At 38.8% G+C, this 21,311-nt stretch overlaps 1 protein-coding gene across 1 annotated transcript; it reads right to left on the bottom strand.

Moving 5' to 3' along the window:
- Nucleotides 1-6,901: 6,901 nt before the first annotated feature.
- Nucleotides 6,902-21,304, bottom strand: RIDA (reactive intermediate imine deaminase A homolog). The gene is made up of 6 exons (XM_039255485.1): nt 21,125-21,304; nt 12,376-12,481; nt 10,261-10,315; nt 9,958-10,026; nt 9,142-9,197; nt 6,902-7,477 (listed from the first exon to the last, which is right to left on the bottom strand). The coding sequence occupies exons 1-6, from the start codon at nt 21,187-21,189 to the stop codon at nt 7,415-7,417; spliced, it is 414 nt and encodes a 137-aa protein (XP_039111416.1). The 5' UTR covers nt 21,190-21,304; the 3' UTR covers nt 6,902-7,414.
- Nucleotides 21,305-21,311: the final 7 nt, after the last annotated feature.

Here is a 21,311-nt window from a genome sequence, read left to right as displayed (position 1 = left end):
ATTTTCACATTTTCCTCATTGGAATCTGTTGGGGATAACAGGTTTTAGAGAATGTTGCAATAATAAGTATGTACTATGTTAGTAAATACTGATTAGTGCTACAGAGAGAGAAGCTATGCCCAAGTATGTTAGCACTTAGCTGGCCACAATTTGTGATAAATAATGTTTTGATCTCTTAGGGAAAAACACTGAAACTTAATATTTTATTTGGAATTATTTTTAATACTAACTGCTGACCAAATGTTAAAGACAGTAAGCTCTTCAGAGGGGAGGGATGGTGCCCTACTGAGCCTAGTATAAATTTGGCACTGAAATATTTCTTGAGGACCAATGCTCTTTAATTTTATATAATCTTGATAATTTCCTCAGAACTGAATATAACTGGCTGCAGGGGGAAATGTGACCAAATTTTTTAAAAGAATTATTTTGTACTGCTGATTCAATATTTACAATTTTGATTGAATATGTTATTAGAAATAATAAAGTGTTTGAAAGTTTTTTGTGGTGTATTTTTTATCTGAATTTTTATTACAGAAACCTACAAAATTACTTTTGACTCATTGTGTCCTTCGGAAAGAAAAGTATTCTTTAAATTACACCCTCTGTGAAAGGTAAGGAATTTGACAAGGTCTTTTTAGGCATCTCAGGATGATTTAGTGGTTACACATTTCAAAGAGATTGCTATTTCTGTATGTTTGAAAGATGAACATGAAATAAGTGTTCCTTTTCATCTTTAACAAGTTCTGGTGTGCTGGAGGCCGGCTCCAGCCGGTCCAGGGGTCCCTAAAGGATGGATGGTGTGGGCGAGAGAGAGTGAGAAAGCCATGAGAATCTTTCTTTCTGGTCACCAGGCAGGCATCTCTGCTCTGACTGGGCTCAACTTTATTTTATCATTAAGTTTTAGGGGACAGCACAGAAGTGGCATTTGCCTTAGACAATGTTTCTGATGACAAACTTCTTTGATATGTAAGAATTTCCCAGAACATAGATTTGTAGAAGACTCATGCCTAACCTCATCAATAGTGATAGAGGTAGGTGATTCAGATGCTTATCCTATGGGGAAGGAAGGTATCTTTAGCATACAAGACAATGTTTTTAGCATAGCAAAGGCCAAGTTAATTCTTTGTGAGCAGGGGTCATTAGCCTGTTTGCTTAAGGGGATGTATTAAGAAAAACAGGGTTTTTTTAGGAAACACAAATGTTTGCTCCCATAATCACAAAAGAAGTTCCTCCAATAGGTTCCTTCACAAGATGCAATCAGCATAACAAGGCCCGAATAAGTCACTCTGAATACCGATCCACAAGATGCCTTGGGGTTTGGTGCTCAAGCAGAAACAATTGAGTGGGAGTGGATATCGGTCAGATGGTCGCCATCTGACGGTAGGAGTATGTGCAACTTACCTTAACCTCACAAGGAGTTTTTTTTCTCAACTTATGAGTTCAGAAACGGCTCCCAACACTAGTGATTCTCCTTCAGTATGGAAAGAAGACTCAAAATCCCAACCCAGCCACTAACAAGTTCATTAACTTGGTGGCAGCATTTTATTTCCAGCTTTTTCATTCTAGGGTATAATGTGAAGCCATGACCTTTTTTAAAACTATGCCCTTTGCCCATTGGACCCAGTCTGGCTTATGTCTCTAATTTTCTGGCTACAGTGATTGGTTTAAGAACAGGCCCCTAATCTGAGCTGGACCAATCAGAGGCTTCTCTGGGACACTTGCCAGAGATACCAGGAAATGATGCCTTAGTGCTGGAGTCAAGAACTTGGTGGTCTGTATGTCTGGGCCTGCAGCTACTATCCCTAAGAGATAGATGGAGCCAGGAAGTTTCTGGTGTGTGCATGGGAAAATAAAGGCAGCCATACTCTGGACAAAGTCTCAACTCTCAACAAACTCTCAACAAAGAGTCAACAAACTCTCAACAAAGCCACCCAAATGATTCTGTAAAAAGGCTAGTAAAGTTGATAAACTTCTGGGCAAGACTGATAAAAATAGAAGGGGTGCCTAGGTGGCTCAGTTGGTTGGGCATCTCTGGATTTCGGCTCAGGTCGTGATCTTGTGCTTTGTGGGTTTGAGCCCCACGTTGGGCTCTGCACTGAGAGTGCAGAGCCTGCTTGGGATTCTCTCTCTTTCTCCCTCACCCTCTGCCCCTCCCTCCCTCTCACAATAAATAAACTTTTTTAAAAAATAGAAGCCCAAATAAGCCATATTAGATGAAAAGGGAGCATGCACATACAGATACAAGAGATTGAAAAGATGCCTATGAATGTGAAAATGTAGATGAAGTGTGCAAATCCCACAACAATGTAAATGACCAAAGCTGACTTAAGAACAACTAGAAAATCTGAATGTTCCTGTTACCATGAAAGGAATCAAATCAGGAGTTTACAACTGTTCCCTGAAGAAAACTACCAAGCCCAAACAGTTTTATGGGCACATTCTATTTACCATAAACTCTTTCACGAGAGGAAAAAGCCAGTCTCACAGATGAATGTAACTGTTTGGGATCTTTAGATCCTAAACAAAATATATCACTCTAAATCTGAGGGTATAAAACATACACATTATAAATATGTGTGAGTATATTTATATAAACATGTATATTGGCCAAGTTGAATTTATTCTAGAAGTGAGACATTGGTTCTACATTATAAAAAAGTAATTTGTTGTGCTTTACCATATTAGCAACTTGAATAAGAAAAATCATATGATGATGTCATAGATACAGACAAAATTCAGTAGACTTCAATAACCACTTTGAACTGTGGTGTCATCTCAGTGAGGCCTTCCCTTCCTGCTGACTTCTTAAACCTGTAATCCCCAATGCTCTCCAACCCCCCTTGCCTTACTTTTCCTTAAAGCTCTTTACAATCTCACATAATTTTTTTGTTTTTTAACTTTTTAAAAATTGTGGTAAAACACACATAACAACATTTACCATTTTAACTATTCTTAAGTGTACCATTCAGCAGATTAAATACATTCACAACATTGTGTAACCATCAGTTTCCAAAACTCTTTCATCATCCTCAACGGGAACTCTGTACCCATGAAGCAATAGCTCTCCACTGCCCACCATCCAACCCTTGGTAACCTCTAACCATTCTATGAATTGGCCCAATTGATAACTAACCAGTCTTCTTACTGTCTGTTCACTGTAAGTTAAGCTTCCTCGGGGCAAGAATTTTGGGCTGTTTATTTCAAAATTGACAGCACTCATGACAATATTTGGCTTCCCTCATGGAAGGAAGGAGGGAGGGAAGAAGGGAAGGAAGGACTTTTAGCAAAGTAGGGCTCGAAGGAAACCTTGATCTAGTAAAAAGTATATTAAAAATCTTATAGCAGGGGCACCTGGATGGCTCAGTCAGTTGAGCACCCAACTCTTAGTTTCAGCTCAGGTCATGGTCTCACAGTGCACGAGTTTGAGCCTTGCACCAGGCTCTGCACTGACAGCATGGAGCCTGCTTGGGATTCTGTCTCCCTCTCTTTGCCCTTCCTTGGTTGCTATCTCTCTCTCTCTCAAAATAAATAAAAATAAACTTTAAAAAAATCCTATAGCATCGTAATAGTGGAATGTTAAAGATAGTTCCTTTCGGGGCATCTGGGTGGCTCAGTCGTTATGTGTCCGACTTCGGCTTAGGTCATGATCTCAAGGCTTCTGAGTTCAAGCCCCACGTTGGGCTCTGTGCTGACAGCTTGGAGCCTGGAGCCTGCTTCAGATTCTGTGTCTCGCTCTCTCTCTGCCCCTCCCCTGCTCATGCACTCTCTCATGCACTCATTTCTCTCTCAAATATAAATAAACATTACAAGAATGAAAAAAAAATGAAATAAACAGAATTCCTTTAAAAACAAATTACAATCCAAGTAATTTCACTTTTGTTTTACTTCAGAAACAGAAACTTGTAAAGGAAAAGAACATTTTGCTTGGTGACTCAAACATACATTATAAAAGAAGAAATGGTTAAGTGCAAAATTCAGGACGCTGGTTTCCTGAGGTGAGTGTGAAGGCGTCAGGACTGGGGCCTCACAGCAGGTCTTCTACCTCAGTAGGAACGTTCTTTGTCTCAGACATGTGGTGGGAACATGGGTGGCCAATATTCCTTTGTATCTACTCAGTATGAACAGATGTTTAAAAAATTTTGAACCATAATACTGAGTGAAAAAAGCAAGTCAGACAAACACATTCAGTACGTTATTAATATAAAATTCAAAATCGGGCAAAATTAAATGATCATTTGTGTGCCTAACTTGAACGTGGTGAAACTATGAAGCAAAGGAAGAATGACTAACATAAAATTTAGGACTGCAGTTCTTTCAGGGAAGTGATGACGACACGACTGAGAATGGCTTTTAGAGGCTCTGCAAGTGCTGGCGGTGTTCCTTGCTTCAGTGGATCTGGTATTTATTATCAAAATCATGCACACAGATTATATAGTCTCTGATATGTATAATGTAGCAATAAACTAGCTTTGGTGGGTAACTTAAGTTCAGGTGTTGTGAGAGGCAAATTTCATCACTTGTCCACATTTTTCCAAGCACATTTTGGCGGGGGGGGAAGAGTTGGCCTCTTGCTGATTTTCCTGTCTTCATATTTTTAGGAGATGCCAGTTAACTATGAACAAAAATTTTAACTGAAAGGGAACCTTTCAATTTAACACTCTACCACAGATTGCTTTGCTACAGTCCTTAAAACACATTTTTTCCCCCCAGATTTTTATGGACAGGGAGTACTCATACATGCCCTCTCCCCACTGCAGTGTTGCTGATTATCAACATCTTTCATTAGCCTGGTACATTTGTTACAACTGATGAACCAGTATTGACACATGATTAAGTGAAACCTGTAGTTTACACTGGGGATCACTTTTTGGGCTGTGCATTATGGTTTTTGACAAATGCATGATGACATGTACCCACCATGACAGTATCATACAGAAGAGTTTCATGGCCCTAAAAACCTCCTGTGTTCCACCTTTTCATCCCTCCCCTACCTCCCCGCCAATCTCCAGACCCTTGACAACCACTAATCCATTTTACCATCTCCATAGTTTCACCTTTTCCATTATGTCCTAGCTGGGATCGTGCTGTGTATAGCCTCTTCTGATGGACTTCTTTCACTTAGCGACATGCATTTAAGTAAATGCTTATGTCTTTTTATGGCTTGACAGCTCATTTCTTTTTATTGCCAAATAATGGAAAGGCTTCTAGGATTATCATCATCATCATAGCTATGTGCCAGGCATTATTCTAAATGCTTTATATGTATTAATTTATTTAATCCTTATAACTTTATAAGGTAGGTACCACTAATATCCCTATTTTATAGATGAATCAGAGACATTTTACAGAACAGATGAGAGCTGAAAAAACTTGCCCAAAGTTGTAAAGTTTATAAATGGTGGAACAGGATCTGAACTCAGGTAGTTTGGCTCTAGAGTCCATGACTTTAACCACTATACTGCATCATGTAAAAATGTCTAAAATAATTTTCAGTGCCTAATCTTGTTTTATCAATTCACTCTGCCATACTCCTCAAACATGCATACTTGAAGAGTTGTCATACTTATCTTTTGTTAACAAATTTAGTTATCTAAATTGCAGAAACTTTTCCATCTAACACGTTATTCCATATGATTAATAATTATTAAATACTGCTAAACAGAGGTGGCCTTTTTGAGCCTTTGCTGTGTGTTATGCTCTGCAAAGCGATTTTTCATATTCATTATTTTATTTCATCCTTATGACATCCCTTTGAGGAGGTGCAATTACGATCTCTCAGGAGACTGAGGCTTTAAGGGGTTCAATAGCTAGCTGAAGGTCATGTGGCTAATAGTGGTGGATGTGGGCCTAGAACCTCAATGGAATTACTCCAAAGTCTGTGCTCTTAAAACTGTTCTTAGCAGCATCTCATGTTACCTTTTGGTTGACCAAGCTTTCCAAATTAGCATGACACTTCTACAATAAGCTGAAACATCTGGGAAATAATTCAGAAGTGGGTCACCAAATTATCTTTATAAAAATGAGATGGTTGTCATGTAACATGCTCTAACAATTTTGTATACTTAAGAATGTACGTGTATGTTTAAGAATGTTATGGCAGCATTGCTGTAATATGATTGTCTTGAAACACGGAACACTGTTTGGAGGGGAGGTTAAGTCACCTGAGCCATATTCTCACAAAAGAACACTCTACAACAGCTTTAAAAACGAGGTAGACCTATGTGTATGTATATGGAAAATCTTCAAGACAGAAGACAGCAATCTGAGAATAATACATAAAGTTCCATTTATGTAAACCAGCTGAAACCAAACTGGATGATCAAGTATGTAAAGAATAGAAAACGGTCTGCTGGTTATATTCAAAACTCTTAGCAGTGGTTGTCTGTGGGAGGGAGACTGAGTGAAGGGTACTTTTTTTTTTTTTAAGTTTATTTATTTATTTATTTTGAGAGAGAGAGAGAGAGAGAGTGAGAGCATGCATGTTCGTGAGCAGGGGAGGGGCAGAGAAGAGAGAGGAAAAGAGAGAATCTCAAGCAGGCTCCACGCTGGTGGCTCAATCCCAAGAACTGTGGGCTCATGACCTGAGCCAAAATCAAGAGTCGGACACTTAAGTGACTGAGCCACTCAGGCGCCCCTGGGTACTTCTACTTTTTAATCTATATACTTCTGCGTTGGAATGTATTCTACAGCAAGAAAGTACTCATGTGGTACTTGTCTAAATTAAAAGACTTTAACACAAAGTAGTTATACACAGCCTGTTACAACAGTGTAAAAATACAGAAAGTCAGAAGTAAGTTTTGAGAAAAAAATAGATAACTTCATGGTTCCCACCACCTTTAGGTAAGTGCTTTAATGTATAAATTAAACTGTTAAAAAAAATAAGTGAACAGATCACACCAAGGAAAATCTGCATGTCTGTTTATTTCCATTAGAAAAATATTATCTATGAAAATTGTGGTCCACTTTCTTCCCCTTCACCTCTATCATTCAAACTTAAGTACTTTAATTTATCCAAGTAAAAACAGAGTTACATAGCTGATGTGAGAATTAAATACTGCACGTCATTAAATTAATAGGCTTTAATTGAATTAGGTGTGCTTTTATTATTTATCATGAAGAGCAACCCCTCTCTCCTACATGTTATTTCCCTTTACTTTCATTTATTTGCAGATGTACAGAATGCGTGTGTCTTTTTTCACATTCAGTCACACAAGTGTGTGTGTGATTTATAACACCAGTAACTGGAGTTGTCATCAGACCTTCAGTTCATGCTCATTTCCCCCAATTATATGGTATTTCCATAGTAACTTCCAATGTTTTAGTCAATCATACACTTTCCAACATCAACTGTAAAGATTAAGATGTTAATTTAAAAATGCTGCTGAGATTCCAGGCTAAATCATGCCGGCCCCGCTTACAGCGACGCTGTTGTGAGGGGTCCCTGGACAGCCACTGCTTCAATCTCTACCCGGCTCCCCTGCGGGGAAGACAAGGAAGGAACTTTAGGTAATTTTTTACAAATTTTTTTTTTTAAATGTTTTATTTATTTCTAGGAGAGAGAGAGAGACAGCGTGAGCAGGGAAGGGTCAGAGAGAGAGGGAGTCACAGACCGAAACAGGCTCCAGGCTCCGAGCTGGCAGTCAGCACAGAGCCCGACGCGGGGCTTGAACCCACGAACCGCGAGATCATGACCCAAGCGAAAGTCGGACGCTTAACCGACTAAGCCACCCAGGCGCCCCGGTAATTTTTTACAAATTAAGAGAGCTCCGTACTGCCTACTAAAAATGCATGCAACTAACAGCAATATGGAATTTTTAATATTAAATTCTCCAAGAAGGAAAGGACGAGGAAGCATTCACTGAGAACCCAGGACAGGCCGGGCTCCCATGCTGAACACGTTCATAAGCACTGGCGTACGGGAGTCTCGCTGCAGCTCCATCAGACAGTGTCCCCTCCTCAGTCTTGACAATGATACACCAGAGCCTGGAGAGGTAATTCAACGTGTCCCAGGACACAGAGCTAAGTGGCAGAGGTTCAAACCCATGTCTTCTGATTCCAAGTTCAGAAGTTTTTCTACTATAGCCAATACCTTACTTCAGTTTGATGATACTGACCATTCTGGTAACAGCCAATTAAAATGTTAAGAAATTACCAGGGGAAGTCAGTGGGAGCTGCTGCTTTGTAGACAGGAATACCGCGCTGCTAAGAGCTTCTAATTAGGCTCGAATAACAAATTAAGGATGGTGAGAAAATATGTGAGCCACTGGTTTTGAGATTCTTTTTCTAATAGAAGATCTAGAGCTTTTACTATACAAGTGTTTTGTTTGTTTGTTTGTTTGTTTTACTGAAGACTCACTAACCTGGCTCATGCGAAAATAATACAGCTATGTTACTTTTTCTTACAATTTAAGTACCCTGATTCTGTTGTGTTCATGTTCATGTGTGACCTTAATTTTTAATTTTCTTAATTTTTAAGACAACTTTTAAAAATTTCTTAAGTTTCCTGGGGCATCTAGGTGGCTCAGTGTATTAAGCATCAGATTCTTGATTTCAGCTCAGGTCATGATCTCGCAGTTGGTGAGTCTGAGCCCTGCATCAGCCTCTGTGCTGACAGCCTGGAGTCTGCTGGGGATTCTCTGTCTCCTCTCTCTCTCTGTCCCTCCCCAGCTTGTGCTCCCTCTTTCTCTCTCTTGACAATTAATAAATTTAAAAAAATGTCTTAAGTTTATTTTTTTTTACCTTGTGCATATAATGTTGGGTATTTCCTTTAGATTTTAACATCCTGGAAAACAGAGGGGCACCTGGATGACTCAGTTGGTTGGGCGTCTGATTTCGGCTCAAGTCATGATCTCATGACTTGTGGGTTCAAGCCCCACATTGGGTTCTATGCTGACAGCTCAGAGCCTGGAACTTGCTTTGGATTCTGGGTCTCCCTCTCTCTCTGCCCCTCCTCCACTTGTGCTCTGGCTCTGTCTCTCTCAAAGGTAAGTAAACATTAAAAAAAAAAAAAAAAGATCCTGGAAAACAGATTATTTTTTTTTTCTTTTAAAAATTTCCTGCCAAAGTGCTTAGTTTGTTATATTCAGATAATAGTGTAGAAATCTAAAATTGTGTACATTAGTCATTTTAAAGTGTACTTACTTTAGGCAAAGCAGCAACCTGGTAAGCAGCTCTCGCAGGAAAACTGCTCTTAAAATCTAAATTTAAAAGAATTTTATTTTAGTTTTCAGACACTGTATTGTGACTGCACAATCAAGAATCTGGTAAGTGCTTCATAGATCTATCAGTGGTCATATACAAGCAACACTGAAAAAGAGAAGCTAACACTCATATTTGTTTGATAAAATATTTTGCCATAGGATTTCTATGACAGTGAATACTTTTAAAAATGTCTTAGCTTTCTAGGAAAAAGGAAAATACTCCCATGCTTTGAGACTTTGATCTTGTGTGATACGAATGGGGTTTTATTTTTAAGGTGATACTTATGTGAAATGAACTCACTTAAGCATTCTAACAACCCTATAAAGTTTTATCCCCATTTTGCATATGAGGAAACCAAGGCATAAAACCATTAAGTAATTAACCAGCTAAAGATTCTGAGAGCCAGAACAGTGATGGTGGCAAGGTCATATCCCAGCATTAAAAAATACAATCTGTGTGTTAAAAAAAAAATTATTAGGAGGGCTTAAAAAGCCTGAGAAGAGTATACCAATATTAAGCTTTGGGAAAATGAATTTGTAAGACTGTAGTATATCATTCTAGGGAATTCCACAGAAGTATCTTGGATCTTTTTCATGGCGGCAAACTGCATGTTTCCAATCAGACAATTCTTTTAGGACAGGATCTATGGCCATTTCTTTAGCAACTCCTATCATTCTTAATTCATAATGGACTCATAAAGGTTAATACACTCATTTCTCTTAAAATGGAATATAGTAATAAAGCCAAATTACTTACACTGTTTGTAGATGTCATTGACAGTGTTGAAGTCATTTATGTCAGCCAGCAAAACAGTTGTTTTCACCACTAAAAGATATATATATACATCATTATTAGGTTTAGCTATTTGGTCTCACTCAAAAATATTACTTAGGAAAACATACATGGTTCTGTGACTGAATTGATTACAATGGGACCGAAATTAAAACAACTTTCAAAACCAACAAAGATACATCATGGCCTATTACTGGATGCTTTATGTCCTTCAAAAAGACCACAGAGGTATCAAACAGAAATGTAAGGGAATATCAAATTGCTCACCATTAGTGAAGTCACAGCCAGCAGCTTTCAGAATTTCACCCATGTTTGTAAGAGCCTATGAAGCAAGGCAAGAAAGACCTAAGGCACTGGATGGATGTTACATTAAAGCTTTGTTTCAATTCAATTAGTCAACTTTTACTAATACCTCCTTAAGAAGCTTAATGTTGCAGGAAAATTCTCCCTTTCTAGGAAATTCTCCTTCTAGGCTACCAAGTGAACTGCTTCTTGGCTTTCCTATAATGGAATGAATCTTTCTGAAATATAGTGAGACATTGTCCCCTCTATGGGTAAAAAGACTGGACTGAAGTCTCTTCTTCAGTGCTAGAGGATCCGAAGTTCTTAGCCAATGTCCATGAAGCTGAAACAGAGATAGCTTCTGGAGTTCTGAACTCTGTATTGCTATGAGGGTAAATAAGAGCTAGTGAGCATTAAAACATGTTTTCTTTTAAAGCAATAATTGATTTTAAAGAGTTCTTTTTCTCAAAAAACAGTATTAGTAAATTAGGTGTATGCTTGACACTCTGGCCTTTGGAAAAACATCAGGTTTTCACTCATTCTTTAATGTACAATTTTTTCAATTCATTACTCTTTTCCACTTTACTGGGTACATTATAATATTTGATATTTTTTTTCTTCTTTTTTTTTGAATTGAGAGTATATACGTGCATGTGGGGGAGGGGCAGAGGAAGGTGTGGGGGAGAGAGAGAGAGAGAGAGAGAGAGATAGAAGGACAGAGAATTTTAACCAGGCTCCACACTCAGTGTGGAGTCTCATGCAGCGCTTGATCTCATGATTATAAGATCACGACCTGAGCTGAAATCAAGAGTCAGGTGCTTAACCGACTGAGCCACCCAGGCACCCTGACATTTTTATTAAAAAAAAAAAAAAATCTTCTAAATAGGTAATACATAGTTATGGCAAAAAAAATTCAGCAGCTATAAAAAAGCCATATACAGTGAAAAGATGTCTCCTACCCTTACTTCCCTCTTCCCCAGCTTCTTGTATATCCTTGCAGTCAATGCTTATACCAGCATAAATGCCACCCACACCCCCACCCCCAGCAGATGGTAGCATATTCTGCAAGCTGGTCTGCATCTGGGTTTTATTTTATCGTGTAACAATTTATCTTAGGAGATTTTTCCACATTAATTTAGTTGTACGGGTCTAGCATGATTTATTTCATCAGTATTTCATTAGTTTCTTATGGCTGGACATTTAGATTGTTTTCTATCTTTGGATATTACAAATGACTCAGTGAATGCATAAAATTATAATTTAATTATATTTATTAGATTAGAATTGTATGCCTCATTCTTACTTAAAAAAAAAAAAAATTGCATATAATCTTTGATAGGTTTCTCTCAGTAACAAATGCTGACTGTTACTTTTGTGGGTTTTTTTTTTTTTTTTTTTTTTGCAGGTCAGTGGCCCTGTTAAGAAATTTCCCAATCCATGTGGAAGTGGCAAGATGCTATCTGATTTCAATAATTTTACTGAGACTTAAGTGATTTTATTGAGAAAACTGACATATAATATTGTATCATTTTTAGGTATGTAATATGATGGTTTGATATATGTATATACTGAAAAATAATGACTGCAGTTTAGTGACTATCCAAGAACTCAGGTTTGAAGTCACCCTTGGAAGGTAGACTTTTTTGTTGTTGTTAAATGATTCCTCAAAGCTTGGACTTTCTACTGATATAAAACTGTCTTAAATCAATCAGTAAGTAAGTTTAAAAGCATTTATCTGATAACCTCTATAAAAAATCAGCCAAGTGGATTCTTTTTGTTAAATTTATTTATTTTTTATTTTATTTTATTTTTATTATTATTTTTAAATGTTTATTTATTTTTGAGAGAGAGAGAGAGAGAGCGCAAAGGAGGGACAGAGAGACGGGGAGATATAGAGTCTGAAGTACGATCCAGGCTCTGAGCTGTCAGCACAGAGCCTGACGTGGGGCTCGAACTCACAGACCATGAGATCATGACCTGAGCTAAAGTCAGACACTTAACTGAATGAGCCACCCAGGTGCCCCAGCCAAGTGGATTCTTAATACTGTCAGTATTAAAAAGTAATAAAGGAGGGCACTTCAAATGTGAAAAACGACTTACTTGTTTGGCTTCCTCTGCCACCCCACCTGGCACAAGCTGTCCACTTGCAGGGTCCATGCCTATTTGTCCTGAGATGTAAACGGTCCTGTCGATTAACACAGCTTGACTGCAATAAACAGAAATCCAGTGTGTATATAAGATATAAAACACAAAAGTCAATGCTAAAAGATTTCTTTGCTAGGACATGAAAAGCACAAAATGTAAACTAAAAGAATTAATAATGGGGCTTCATTAACATGAAAACCTTTTGCTTTTTGAAAGAGATCTTTAAGAAAATGGAAACACAAGTCACAGATTGGGAGAAACTATTTGCAAAACATATACCTAACAAAGAACTTGTACTCAGAATATATAAAGAACTCGAATAACTCAGTATAACCCAATAAAACATGGGCAAGTGATTTGAACAGATATTTCATAAAAGAAGACATATGAAGAGCCAGGAAGTAGATGAAAGATGTTCAACATTATTACTGCTTAGAAAAACGTAAAGCAAAATCTCAATAGATATCATTACACAAAATAAGGTGCCACTGATAACAGTAAGTACTGGTCAGGATGTGAAGTGACCAGGACCCTATAATATTCCCACCGTTGGTGGGAATGCAAAACAGTACAGATGCTTTGGAAAATAGTTCGGCAAGTTTCTTAAAAACTTAAACATATACTTAATATACAACCAAGCAATTCCTTTCTTAGGCAGCTACCAAAAAGAAAGGAAAATATATGTCCAAAGACTTCACATGAATGTTGAGAACAGCATTATTTATGATAGCAAAAAAGAAAAACAAAAAATAAACATCCAGTGATAGATCCAACCAAAGACTACATATTATTTGATTCCGCTTATATGAAATTCTCGAAGAGAAAGTATAACAGCAGAAAGTAGATTAGTGACTTCCTGGGGCCAGTGGGGACTGACCACAAATGGATATGAGGGAATTTTGGGGGGTGGGTGATGGAAATGTGCTAAAACTTGACTGTGGTAGCAAATGCATGGCTCTAAGAATTTACCTAAACTCATGGAGCTCTACACTTAAAATGAGTGAAGTGAATGTAACTTACACCTCAATAGAGCTGCAAGACAATAACAACAAAAATGCAATGCCAAGAGCACTGTGAGAAAAGAAGTACTTATTCTCAGACAAGATTCACTATCGCTTCTTGAAGTGTCAATTAAGGATCCACTTATGATGGGAACGCTTTATTTCTGTAAAGCGCTTGCTTTTGGAAATGACTTGTTTTGTAATGAGGATACTAAATTTCAGAATTAGGATAAAATCACAAGAAACAGAATAAGCCACACCGAGACTTGAAAGAATCAAACAAACCAACTTAAAAAAACTTATTAGCTTCTGGATAAGGAAAACACCTCTGTTGTTTCTCTTTTTAATTGTGGAAAAATGTATATAAAACATAAAATTTATCATTTTAACCATTTTTAGGTACACAGTTCAGTGGCATTATCACCATTTTTAAAATGTTGAGGGGTGCCTGGGTGGCTCAGTCGGTTAAGCGTCCGACTTCAGCTCTGGTCATGATCTCACGGTTCGTGGGTTCGAGCCCTGCATTGGGCTCTGTGCTGACAGCTAGCTCAGAGCCTGGAGCCTGTTTCAGAGTCTGTGTCTCCCTCTCTCTCTCTGACCCTCCCCTGTTCACGCTGTCTCTCTGTCTTTCTCTCAGAAATAAATAAAACATAAAAAAAATAAAAAAAAAATAAATGTTGATAAAGAAACTTTGGTATCAATTTAAATTTAAAGGTAAAATTTGTTTTACCATTTCTATGCTTATGTAGACAGGGTATCTTCTCATTTCCAATCTTACATTTCTAATATTATATTCTCATTTCTAATCTTTGTTTCCCCTGATTTTCCCAGCCATATCTTTTCTTTTTATAATGTAAACTATAGTATGTATATATATATACACACACATTTATTTATTTGTTTACATAAGTTCTACACCCAATGTGGGGTTGAACTCACAATCCTGAGATCAAGAGTCACATGCTCTATTGACTGAGCCAGCCAGGCATCCCTATCATTTTCCTCGTAATAATTTTTTAAAGGGGCACCTGAGTGGCTCAGTTGGTTAAGCGTCTGACTTCGGCTCAGGTCATGATCTCACAGTTTGTGGCTTTGAGCCCTGCATCGGCCTCTGTGCTGACAGCTGGCTCAGAGCCTGGAACCTGCTTCGGATTCTTTTTTTTTTACAAATAGTTTATTGATAAGTTGGTTTTTTTTTTTTTTTTTTTTTTTTTACAAATAGTTTATTGATAAGTTGGTTCCTGCTTCGGATTCTGTATCTCCCTTTCTCTCTGACCCTCCCCTGCTCACACACACACTCTCTCTCTCTCAGAAATAAATTAAAAAAAAAACATTAAAAATTTAAAAAAAATAATTTTTTGAATAGAACATTCACATAGATCAAAAATCTAGAAATACAATGAATCTCGGTAAAAAGTCTCCTCCTTTCTCTCCTTTTCCTCCTCCTGCTCAGTTTCCAGCCCCTACAGAAAACCAATGCTCTCCTTTACATACTTCCAAAGTTTCTTCATGGATGTATATTTCATATATATATAAATTAAATATATCTTCTCCCTGTTTATACAGCGTATGGTATACTAAGCGCTTTTCTACATTTTGATTTTTTCACTCAATGGTATATCACAATCTTTCTATAACTATATGCAGAATGCATCCTTATTCTTTTAACAACTACACAGTATTTTATTGTATGGACAAACTTTACTAGTTACCATTGATTCCAATATATTTTTAAATGTATTTATTTATTTATTTATTTTGAGACAGAGAGAGAGATTGTAAGCAGAGGAGGGACAGAGAGAAAGAGGGAGAGAGAGACTCCCAAGCAGATTCCTCACTGGCATTGGAGAGCATGAGGGACTTGATCTAATGAACCACATCATGACCTGAGCTGAAATCAAGAGTCCAACACTGAGTCGGCTGAACCACCCAGGCACCCCTTGATTCTAATACTCTGCTACTGTCAACAAAACTGAAAACTGCATCTCACACACACACACACACACACACACACACACACACACACACACACAATTTCCCCAGGGCAAATACTAAGCTTTTCTGGAGCCTTTCTGATACCATGAACGGGATGGATCACATCTTACAGTATAGCTAGTTCTGTTCTTATCCTATTTCTGGGTGCATGCCAGACTGTAAACTTCTTGAAGGCAGGAGCTGTGTGTTACTGTCTCCAGCTGTGCAGGGCCTACGTGATTCCTTGCACTAGTGAGCACACAATAACTTCTTGTTGATGTTTTGCTGTCTAACTACTTACTAGCTTAAATGACTTTGCCTATTAGTAAAATATCTTTTTAGCAGGACCCACTGGCTTATTGTGTGGGCTTGGAGAGCTAAAGAGGGTAGACTTTAACTTGGTTAATGATTTAGAAAGTCTAGAAATTCTCCTCAACTATCTGGCCCAGAATAACTATTCACTCTGGCCCAGAAACAGGTAACTATTGAGTTTGTTAGTGTGTGAGCTTTTTTCAGGTTGAAAAGTATCAACTAACAAGGTTTCTATTAATTGTCCTGTGTAGAATTAGGCTACCTTGGGCCCTTTGCAAAATAATTTTAACTCTCTCTATAAATGAAATATAGTTTAAGCCCATTTCATTACCATTGGTCAAAAAATGTATTGGGGTGCCTTGGTGGCTCAACTGATTAAGCATCTGACTCTTGATTTTGGTTCAGGTCATGATCTCATGGTTTGTGGGGCTCAGCGGGGCTCTGTGCTGTCAGCATGTAGCTTGTTTGGGATTCTCTCTTACCCTTTCTCTCTGCCCTTCCCCTGTTCACACGCACTAATGCTCTCCCTCCTCCCCTCTCTAAATAAAATTTTAAAAAATTTATAATAGTAAAAAGGAATTCATTTATTCTCAGAAGATTAACAGGCCTCTAAGACTATCTGAGCTATGTGAGTTATGTCTTAAAGATTAGTAAAGAGATTGTTCGCAAAAACAGATAGTTGGCCCTTCCTGAGAATAAGAAACCTACTATCCACAGACAAGTCATTAGGTTTCCAGAACATTTAAAAGTGTACTGTTCTACTGTCAAGTCAAAGGATAATAACACTTTCAAAAGCATCTTAGTAATAATTCTCATTGTAATTGTTATGTATTGTAATCTGTGCTACATGGACCATCACTTTTAAATGTCACGACTATTTGGATAGTGCGCTAGCAAAATGGAAAGCAATGCAATGTGATGTTGAAATCACTCAAGGTTCTGTCCTGGGGTACTCCTGAAATGTGCTCAGCTGATTAGTTAATTGGTGACAACACCCCATCCATCACAATGCCAAGGACTGAAAGTTCAACACATTTGAATTCTTCCTAAAGACCTGGAATTTTCAACAACTGTGCTAATTACAAACTCCCTGCACAAAAATCTGTTTTCAGATGGTTCTTAAACCATGTCTAATTAGCTTTATCAGGATATAACTAGTTAGTTAGGAGTGTGGTTTTCTTCAAGATAAAATATTGAAAATTAGCACCATTTTTAGTGGCCTTGTATGATCACTGGATACAAAAGAGCACGAGAGACACAATGTCCTGGGAAGTCCCCACAGAGTGAAGCTGGTTGGTATCTTTTCTTTCTTTTTTTTTTTTTTTTTAATGTTTTATTTATTTCTAGGAGAGAGAGAGAGAGAGAGAGACAGGGTGAGCAGGGGAGGGTCAGAGAGAGAGGGAGTCACAGACTGAAACAGGCTCCAGGCTCTGAGCTGGCAGTCAGCACAGAGCCCGACGCGGGGCTCGAACCCACGAACCGCGAGATCATGACCCAAGTGAAAGTCGGTCGCTTAACCGACTAAGCCACCCAGGCGCCCCTGGTTGGTATCTTTTCTATCACACTGGTATATTATAGTTCCCTTCTTTTTTCTTGCAGCTCTATAAAGTCAACCAGGCATATTACTGCCCTGCTTGCTTTCTTCAATAAAGTACACACTTGAGGAAGGTGTATGCTCCAGGCTCTACAATCATTTTGTTTTTGTTTCTGGTTAAGTGTTGCTTTTGCTCTGAAGGAAAACCACCGGGTGATTGAGGGAGAGGGGTCAGGGCAGAGGAGGAAAAAGATTGCTGATTTTTACTTTTATTGTAATACCCCTGTAACTATTCTTAATGTCCTTTCCAAATAATTATTCCTCTTAAAAGAAATCTGACTGGGGGGCGCCTGGGTGGCTCCGTCAGTTAAATGTCCGACTTTTGATTTCAGCTCAGGTCATGATCTCATGGTTTGTGGGTTCAAGCCCCAGGTCAGGCTCTGTGCTGACAATGTGGAACCTGCTGGGGACTCTCTCTCCCCACCTAACCCCTGCCCCTCCCCCACTAGCATGTGTTCTTTCTCTCTCAAAATAAATATAAACATTAAAAAAGAAAGAAATCTGATCATGTCGTTTCCTCTCCAAAAACATTTGAACGCTCCTCAGTGCATACAAAATAAAGTTTATACTCTTCAGTTTGGCACTGAAAATGATCACAGTCCAGAACTTGCTACAAGCTAATTTTTAGCAAGAGGCAAAACAAAAATTTAGATTCAAAGTTCAGCTCCGAGCCTGTGTTTCTCAAAGTGTAGGTCACATACAAACACTGAATTACAGTAAGGAAATGATTCCCTTTTCGATTCTCTTTCAGGAATTCCATGGGAAGAGACAGCAAATTAATGATGACGATTGAGCTCTAAAGCTTGCCTAAGTTCAAATTCTGTCATATCCCATCCTAGTGGTTGACCTTGGGCATATTATTTAACCACGTGTAGGTCAAGTTCTTCATCTGAAAAACGAGTACTGTAATAATAACTGTGCACCTAAAGCACCTAGAACAGTGCTTTGTGCTGAGTGAGCATCAATAAATGTTAGTGATTATGAGATCAATCCTCTAATGATATGAAAGAAAAAAATATCATTTTTAAGGAAAAAAGAAATCTATCACTTTTTTTTTTGAAGTAGGCTTCATGCCCAGTGTAGAGTCCAACGTAGGGCTCAATCTCACAATCTTGAGATCAAGACCTGAGCTGAGATCAAGAGTCAGATGCTTGGGGCTCCTGGGTGACTCAGCTGGTTGAGCACTGGACTCTTGTTTTCGGCTCAGGTCATGATCTCAGTGTCATAGGATCAAGCCCCGTGTCAGGCTGAGTGTGGAGCTTGCTTAAGATTCTCTCTCCTTCTGCCCTCTCTGCACCCCTCCCCCTAGCTTGAGCTCTCTAAAAAAAGAAGTCCAACACTTAATCTATTGAACCAGGCAGGTGCCCTGAAATTTATAATTTTTAACAGAGAGAGCAGTCTTGGGTTCTGAGCCAATTGCAGCAGCTTCCTAGAATTTAAGAATACCTTTTACTTAATTGAGTTTATTTTTCCACTGTTACTTTCCATCAGGTTGTTTTCTGTTTACAGTACTGCTGTAAAATTTCCTTTTTAAATGTCTTCAAGTGAGACCCCTTAAGTTAAAGTGTTAAGTAAATTATGATACAGGTGGTACACAGATTTGGCAAATGGAAAAAAAAAAAGTAAAAGTCGTAGTTGGATTACTAAAACTTCCTCCAAAAAATATGCCATGTATTCCTCCACCACCATGCCTCAAGTCATTCCCTCTACCTGGAATGAACTTCACCCCATGACTTCCTGGTGAAGTCCTTAAAGTAATTTTAAAGATCACGTTACGACAGTACTATACAAATGGCAAACCCAACCTTCAAAACTCAGCTGAAGGACTACCTGTCTCAGGAGCCCTCTTAGATCCTTCTCTTCCTCTGTCCCCAGTTACCATCAATTTCTTTCTTTTCCTTTTCTGCCATCCCTGCGCCCCCCCACCCCCCCACCTTGATGCCTTACTCCCACTGCATTTATTTCTAATCCTGCTATAATAATTACCGTTCTGCTACCAAGAAGTGCTATTTCTCATGGCAGTATGGTTTAGAGGAGGGAGCTAGGGCTTGTTCAAATCCAGCTCTGCCACTTACGGACTGTCTGACCTTGGACAGAGGTTTTCTTTGTGTAAAATGAGGATGGGACTTAAGAAGGTGATTGTCATAGTGACCACCATGCAGCATGCATTAAATGAAAATGTTTCCTTTTCTATCTCCTACATGTTTGAATATCTTTCACACTGGATTAATTCTTATACATTTTTTGTATCTCCTGCAGTGCCTGACATAGGGTAGGTACTCAATACATGCATGTCATAGTCCAAGTGTTTCAGGTATAGAAGTTTTCCATCTGTGACTCTTTTAACAGTGATCAGATACTATATATATATATTTTTTAATGTTTTATTTATTTCTAGGAGAGAGACAGAGACAGCGTGAGCAGGGGAGGGTCAGAGAGAGAGGGAGACACAGACTCTGAAATTGGCTCCAGGCTCTGAGCTGGCAGTCAGCACAGAGCCCGACGCGGGGCCCGTACCCACGAACCGCGAGATCATGACCTAAGCGAAAGTCGGTCGCTTAACCGACTAAGCCACCCAGGCGCCCCAGATACTATATTTTTAAAAGGAAAACTGGGAAAAGGGTACACTGTATACTTTATGAAGTAGTTAAAAATTATATTAGAGACAAAAAGTCTCCAAGAATGCATAGGATAAGATTTAATAGCTTTAAAGCAGAGACATTTTAAGAAAATAACAAATTTCTGGGTGGCTCAGTCCATTAACCTTATCAGACTCTTAATTTCGGCACAGGTCATAATCTCAGGGTTTGTGTGAATGAGCTGCAAGTCAGGCTCTCCACTGTCAGCTTGGGATACTCTCTTCCCCACCCCCATCCCCTCAAAATAAATAAACTTAAAAAAAGCAATTAACCTTTTTATATTAACAGCACTCTGACACGTGGAAGTGCATGTACACAGTGCATACTTTCTGGCCAGTATACATACATTTAGCTAAAGCATGTCAGGGCAATATTGGCAAATGATTTTCGTTGTGATTTTTTTATTTTATTAGTAGGAAATGAGCATAGGCAACTAATTTATAAACATCCATTGTATTTCTCTATGGGTTATAAATATCAGTGTCTTGGGTAGACGAGCAGCGATTTGCTAAGTATCTCCGCGAAAAGAATTCAACTCTCCAGAGAAGACACTCACATGTGTTCATGGGATTTATTCCTTTGAATTAAGAGAGGGTTAGACCAAACATGATGCTAAGTGAAAGGAGTCAGTCACAAAGGACCACATATTGTAGGATACCATTTACAGGAGAAGTCCAGAAGAGGGGAATCCAGAGAAACTGAGAGTAAATTAGTGGTTGCCAGGGTTTAGTGGGAAAAAATGGGGAGTCACTGCTAATGGGTATAGGGTTTCTTTTGGAGGTGATTAAAATATTCTGATTTTGTAGTGGTGAGTACTTTGTATAATCAACAACAACAACACTGAATTGTACACTTTAAGGGTTGAATTTTATGGGTATGTGAATTATATCTGGATAAAATGGTTACAAACAAAAAAAAGTCCACAAATTAAAAAAACCTGACCCTTAAGGTGGGCGGAACGCAGTGGCCTCCAGGTCCGGGCAGAGTCCCCGGGAACACAAGCTCCCTTTGCCAGTGGGGATCCCACTGGAAAGAGTGTGTTACCCCTTTTCCGGGTTCAGTGTGTTCGAGGAGGCTGGACCAGATGAAGCCCGAGGCCCGCTTCAGTTCTGACCCCGGGTGGCTCCAGCTCCAAACCCCCGACCCGACAAGCCCAGACTCCACGCACCCACCCGCCTCGTTACCTGTAAGGACCGATGGCCCCTGGAGCTTTCGCAGTGCTGATCACCTTTCTGATTAAAGATGTCATGGCTAACCCTTTTATCTTGCTGCCCCTCCAAGAGAAAAATCCTGTACACCTCCTCGGCTAGCGTCTCACGGGACTAACCAACCCAGGGCAGAATCCCCGTGGTAACTTATTTCCCGGGGCGG

This window comes from Hyaena hyaena, unplaced genomic scaffold (genome assembly GCF_003009895.1).
Source record: "Hyaena hyaena isolate Hyena2069 unplaced genomic scaffold, ASM300989v1 scaffold_533, whole genome shotgun sequence".
NCBI classification, from domain to species: domain Eukaryota; kingdom Metazoa; phylum Chordata; class Mammalia; order Carnivora; family Hyaenidae; genus Hyaena; species Hyaena hyaena.
This window is presented reverse-complemented; position numbering and strand designations above follow the sequence as displayed.